Below are 6,341 nucleotides of genomic sequence, written 5' to 3'. Positions count from 1 at the left end.
CGTAGATAGGCATAGGTATATTCGTTAGAAGTCCGTATACATAGCAGTACTCGGCTGGACATAATTTTGTACAACTGGTACCAATGCTGTAGACTTTTGGTTTATGACGTGTTGGAAATATCCCTTTTGTGGTATTTTATGGCACATACGTAAAACATGCCAAGTGGATTTAAGGAAGCGTTGCTCGCATCTCTTCCTCCAGTAAATTTGGACTTTTAGACGACGGCTTCACCCATTTCCGTTATTCTTCCATAGCTTCCAAAAGTCTGATCTAAACTCCTTGCCTTTATGGCATATATATCTCTGCAGTACTCGTATAACTGAAACTTCAGTAATATCAAAAAATTTTGAAGCCAGTCTTAATGGTGCTTTTATTTGTTTCAGTACCAATCGGCAAGGAATCTTAATAATACAGATATTTGTTATGTCGAAATACCACGTCGTTGGAAAAGTCAACACATTGTTGAGGTGTCAGTAGAACTGCGCAATAAAAAATATCAAAGCTTCCTAACAATTCCATTTGTTGTAAGCACTAAACTATGACACCCACAGTAAAATGATCTTAGGTATGCACTCGGTATTAAAATAAGCGTCACGATCTTGAGATCGCTTTCTCACTTTTGACCGGCCCATCCATAAATCACAGTCACAAAGGGAACATAGGTCGCATATAACTTATCACTCAAATTGTTGCAACTTAGTGATTAGAGAGACCCCTTGGGATCTAACCAGAGACTTACAACTGCATCTTCCTTACGTGGGGATAAGGGAGCTGAGAAACAAACTGGTTTGTACTAGTTCTTTACCAAGACATTAGAAATGTATGAAGATTCAAATGACTACTCCAGTCAGTTTTAGGTTACCTTCTAAGGGTTGAATATTAAAATAATATCTGATAAACCTGCTTCTAACTGATAGGGTTAATAAAATTACTGAATGATGGTAAAAAGTGATATGATATAACCTCAAATGTAACTAGTCACGAGATCAAGTCTACTAAATTGTCAGTATACATACTGACAGTCGCCTGTTTAGAAATCAAAGCTCTTAATTTTATATTGTGGGCAATCACATCATAACAAAACATCAGTAGGCATAAACCGGTGTCGGAATTTGATCATCGTTTGATAATTCGTTATGCAATAACTGACCTAAATTTGCAATCTTTCTGAACATTTGAATCTATTAATAAATCGTTTTATGAAAGTATACATCCCTGACCAAACTTATGTTTGACACTTAATCACAAAACGAAAAGACTTCATTTTGGATAAAATCGTCCAAATATAATAATAAATAACGTTTGCAACTGAATCTTGAATAGTGTAAATCATATATAATAAGTGAAGCAATAAAAGTAATAATAATAAACACTAGTCTGGGTTATACTCTTCGTTTCATTAATTGTTCGCGGCGAATCTAAACAATAGAAAAATGGATGGAAAATTGAGAAGAACGAAAAAATTCAACAAATTTTAGAAATAAAACTAACTGGTAATGTCTTTAATAGTAGTACAGTTGTATCATCTGATAGGAAATCTCACAATGAAATTTTGCTGATGTCCATAGTCCATTTGCTAAGGACTAATATTAAGATACAATTCATGTAGTAAGTTATCCTACTGCAATGAGAACTAACTTTAGAAACGCTTCAACATATGAATTGTTTGAATATATGAAGTTGTCATTATAACACCAAAACGTTCACTCACCGGTCAAAGATTTACATTGTTGAGAAAAGAGACTTACACGATCGAATTCTTTTACACGTTGACGATTTGCATGGGCCCGCTGACGACGACCATAATCAAACAAAGTTGAATCGTTCCGTTCATATGATTTAGATGATGACATCGGTGTGCATGATATGGCATTAATTCTTTTAACACAATGGTTGTCTGGTTTTGAAACATCAGGAGGTGGTATTGCTGAAGCCAGCGGAAAATTTACATTATTAGGATGTTCACTGACTGGTGCTGTTGAGTCACCACTAAATTAAAGTAAATAATCAAAAACTAGGGAGACAATCAAATAGCCCAGAAATATTTAGACAAAAATATGATTTGCGAACATGATTTAAATATACGTGATCAGCTTTGAAGTCATTCTGGCAGTGACTTACCTGAAAAAAATAAGTGGCTGAGTGGTACTTATCAAAAATTTGACTAAAACAAGCTTTTCCTTTTAAGTATGAATCAATATTATTATTAACAACATAGTTTCCAACTATACTCAATGTCCTTAGATAGTAATCCTTAAAGTGTGCTATGAATCCCAGCAAACTGCTAACAATAGACCCATAAGAAAACACCAGTATTTTATTAGCCCGGTAATCGAAAGTTTGTGGCATAAAATGGCAACATACCACTACTAAATGAAATAGCCCCAGATTACACTAACTGTTATTAATTATTTCAAGCATATAAGTACTTCTGTAAAAAAGATCTAATAACTGTCAATATTATGAGATTAAACTTTTTAATTTGTTCTAATGGTCATAAATTACTTACACACACAAATAGTTGATGAGCCTATTGACCTTTTGTGTATCTGTGTGTATGTTTGGAAATTTTTTAATATCAAGTTAGTTTTCATCACGAAACTGACATGTAGCCGGAAAATAATTGAAGACCAAGAATCTGGTAGTTCACATTTACTTCAGTTAATTTGTGGTACTGGACAACAATCATATTAGTGCCATCAATGATATCTATCTAGCCTCTAACATGGTTTAACCTATTCGGTTATCGTTTAAATGGTGCAGTGTAACGGTTTGGATATTTAGAATTGTGAAAATGATGATGAGATTCAATTTGAGTGTAAAATCAGATCATCCCATAGTCTCTCACACAAATATGATTTATAATATCACTTGAAATATTGTGATCCTGAGTGAAATAAAAAGACTTCTAAATGATATCCACTGTTAACCAGAATTACTATGATAAATGAAAACGGTCACCCAAAATTGCATGCTAGAGAATCCTACTACCGATCAAGCATATCATCAGCTGATGTCATGTCTATTTTTTATAACTAAAAGTTATATAAAAACAGAGTAAAAGCTATTGTACAACCAAAATAACTTCAAAATATTACAAACATATCAATATTAAACGGATAGTTTCAGTAAGTCGGTCATATAAAACATAGAATCTGGTACGTGTGCACGTCGGTTCAAGTTGCTATACCCCATTAGCATAGCGAGATGAAAGTGTTAGAGTAAACCCCAGAGTAGTAGAATTAGTAATAAAGTTAGTGGTATAAAGATTTATAATAGAAATAACTATTAAAAGTAGACAATACAGACTACTTAATACAAGTTACTGATAGTCAAGTAGGTAAATAGAAATAGAAATAGGGAGAATACAGTTGTGAACCAATTTAAATAAAATGGTAATTTCATGTATTATGTTAAAGTTCGATACATAATGTGCATAGAATGATGTACGACAAGTACTCCAAATTACAACTTACGGAACATTCATTTCAGATACTGGTTTAATAATCGACAAATCACCGGAACAAACTGCTAGAGGAGGATGTGAATCATCAATTCCAGGAAGAGAAGACAACACTGGTTGGTCTTCATTCACCACAGTTAAATCCACCGAAGTTTGATTTACATTATCATTGGAGGGCGATGACTGGTTGTTTTCAATTGTTTGTTGATCACCTAAAATGATTGTTAAGTTAAAGTGAGAAGTTATGGAGAAAAGAGATATCCTAGAATCAAAATTTCTCAGAAAAGACAACCTTTGAGTGATATCAAGGCCTGTTGGGGATTTAATAAGTACAACGTAAAAATACAGGTTTTATTCAGTAGATGTTAGTATGACTACAACAAAAAATAATAAAAATATTGGTCTATTGTTATATCCCGTGGAGAATTATGAATGGTAACTTTGAGGACTATTTATGGACCAATGTAATATGTATATTTCCTATTTCATAATTGTTAAGTAACTAAACTATTCGTATTCGTGTTCCTCTTATCCTAAGCTTTGTTTTGACCTATCAACTATTATTATACGATATACCATTCTTAGGTTATCCCTAGTCTATTGATTACTGTTCCCCCTATTCACAGCTACATTTGGCTAAATATTGTACAAATGTTATTTTCTATTTTGTGGTATGATGTGGTCTGTTTTATTGGTATATAAACCCAGTATGTTTGTGAATAATGATTCATATTGCAGAGGCTGTTAGTGGTGTTCTGAACTTAACTGGCTGGGCTAGGCAGAAAGCAGGACCGAGTAGTACTCAAGACTGATCATACGGCTTTTGCGTATCATTGCTCTGATCGATAATTCGCGGCTCTCTGACTGGCGGGGATCAGCACGTTCATATATCAAATAGGGCACACACACGTACGCACCCACACGTTATAACACCTACGATAACTGATAACGAATTCGGTGGTATTAGATTGAATAAACATGGCACATTTGCCTAATTTAAGGTACATACTTAGGTAAATATTATTGTGTGTAACGACTTGCTTATATAAGAATAATTTACGGTATGTCTTTATAATCAAGTAAGCAGACAATTTTAGGAAGTAACATAAAGCGTAACGTGTCATAATCTGTATGCGATGAATTCACCATGCTGGAGAGCATACTCGTGTGCTAGCAACCAGTTTTCACATTTGTTTGGTTACAAAATAAATTTATTCAAATTAAACTCATACAAGATATTTGTTCGAGTATAAAGTCTAAAAATGCATTAATTTTCAATTATCATTCTATTTTCGACTATGAATAGGATAAATACGTGCACAATCCACATTAGCCTATACGAAAAACAACAAAGAAGTAAATTTGTGCTCATCATCACAAGTCTGTTCTAATAAAAACATTCTTTGAGTTTTGTTCATTTACACCTTTTACGAAGTCTTCAAAAGACAATGTTTTACACGTCTTCTTGTTAAATTATCACAAATCTTGCAATAAAATTACTATACGTCAGTACATATCCATTTATAAGTTGCAAATACCTTCTTTCCATCAGAGATGTTCATATCGGGACTTAAACGCCCAACGCGATATCCACTAGGCTATTTACACAGACACTAACTTATGCAAAAAGTATGATATTTATATTATCATTATTACAGGAGATTTAATTTATTCCATTTGTTGATAATTTTGATTGAATTCTTAGTCACACACATTTATGTCAATTAAGACTCATCGAAAATTCAGTTAACATTATCAACAATAGGATAATTTAAATTCTTTCTAATAACTTAGACTGAAATGAATTCTTATAGTAATCAACTTACTTACTTACTTACTTACGCCTGTTACCCTCAATGGAGCATAGGTCGCCGACCAGCATTCTCCAACCCACTCTGTCCTGGGCCTTCTTTTCTAGTTCTATCCAACTTTTATTCATTCTTCTCATGTCTGTCTCCATTACTCGGCTTAATATGTTCTTTGGTCTTCCTCTTCTCCTTACACCCTCAGGATTCCATGTGAGGGCTTGCCTTGTGACGCAGTTGCGTGATTTCCTCAGTGTGTGTCCTATCCACTTCCACTACTTCTTCCCGATTTCTTTCTCCACTGGAATCTGGTTTGTTGTCTCCCACAGTAGGTTGTCGCTGATAGTGTCTGATAGTAATAAACAATTAACTTTATTATTCACGGATTTTCGGGAGAACAACTCTGAGAATGTTACTCAATGGTAATAATGATGATGAAAACAATAACAACATATGGCTGGATTATTCAATGATATACACTTGTTACGCTTTGTTCTTTTTAACTTCAGTTTAGTTTTGTAGATTATTTAACATCAAAATCCTTTCTTTCATTTAAATGTATGCGAGGACGAAGACACCTCATTCCTACGGTTGGAGAACGTATGTAACTAAAAACAACTATCAATCAATGTAAAAGTCAGAATCTTCAACACAAACATCAAGACAGTTCTACTATAGGGAGCTGAAACTTGGAGAACTACCACAACCATAATCAAGAGGGTACAAGTATTTATGAACAATTGTCTACGTAAGATACTCAACATCCGTTGGCCGAATACCATCAGCAACAACCTACTATGGAAGAGAACAAACCAGCTTCCAGTTGAAGAGGAAATCAAGAAAAGACGTTGGAAGTGGATAGGAAAAACATTGTGGAAATCTCCAGACTGTATCACAAGGCCATTGCCGACTTGGAATCCTGAATGAAAACGAAAAAGAGGAAGGCCAAATAACACACTGCGTCAGGAATTGGAAGTAGACAGCAAAAGGATGAATAGCAGCTGGAAAGGATTGCCCAGGACAGAGTTCGATTGGAGAATGCTGGTGGGAGACCTATGCTCCTCCACGAGGG

The 6,341-nt window shown here is 34.3% G+C and overlaps 1 protein-coding gene across 1 annotated transcript in view; it reads right to left on the bottom strand.

The window, feature by feature from the left end:
- Window positions 1–1,280: 1,280 nt before the first annotated feature.
- The window catches only part of Smp_175860 (hypothetical protein), a gene marked incomplete at its 5' end in the record, with an annotated part of 31,897 nt that continues 26,836 nt past the window's right edge, over window positions 1,281–6,341 (bottom strand). Inside the window, 3 exons of the mRNA XM_018790903.1 lie at window positions 1,281–1,419; window positions 1,750–1,990; window positions 3,478–3,676. Of these exons, the coding sequence (XP_018645916.1) occupies window positions 1,384–1,419; window positions 1,750–1,990; window positions 3,478–3,676 (476 nt within the window). The 3' untranslated portion in view covers window positions 1,281–1,383. The remainder of the gene's footprint in view (window positions 1,420–1,749; window positions 1,991–3,477; window positions 3,677–6,341) is intronic.

Source organism: Schistosoma mansoni, assembly GCF_000237925.1.
Source record: "Schistosoma mansoni, WGS project CABG00000000 data, supercontig 0013, strain Puerto Rico, whole genome shotgun sequence".
Classification (NCBI taxonomy): Eukaryota; Metazoa; Platyhelminthes; class Trematoda; order Strigeidida; family Schistosomatidae; genus Schistosoma; species Schistosoma mansoni.
Note: the sequence above shows the minus strand (reverse complement) of the source record. Positions and strands in the feature narration are given on the sequence as shown.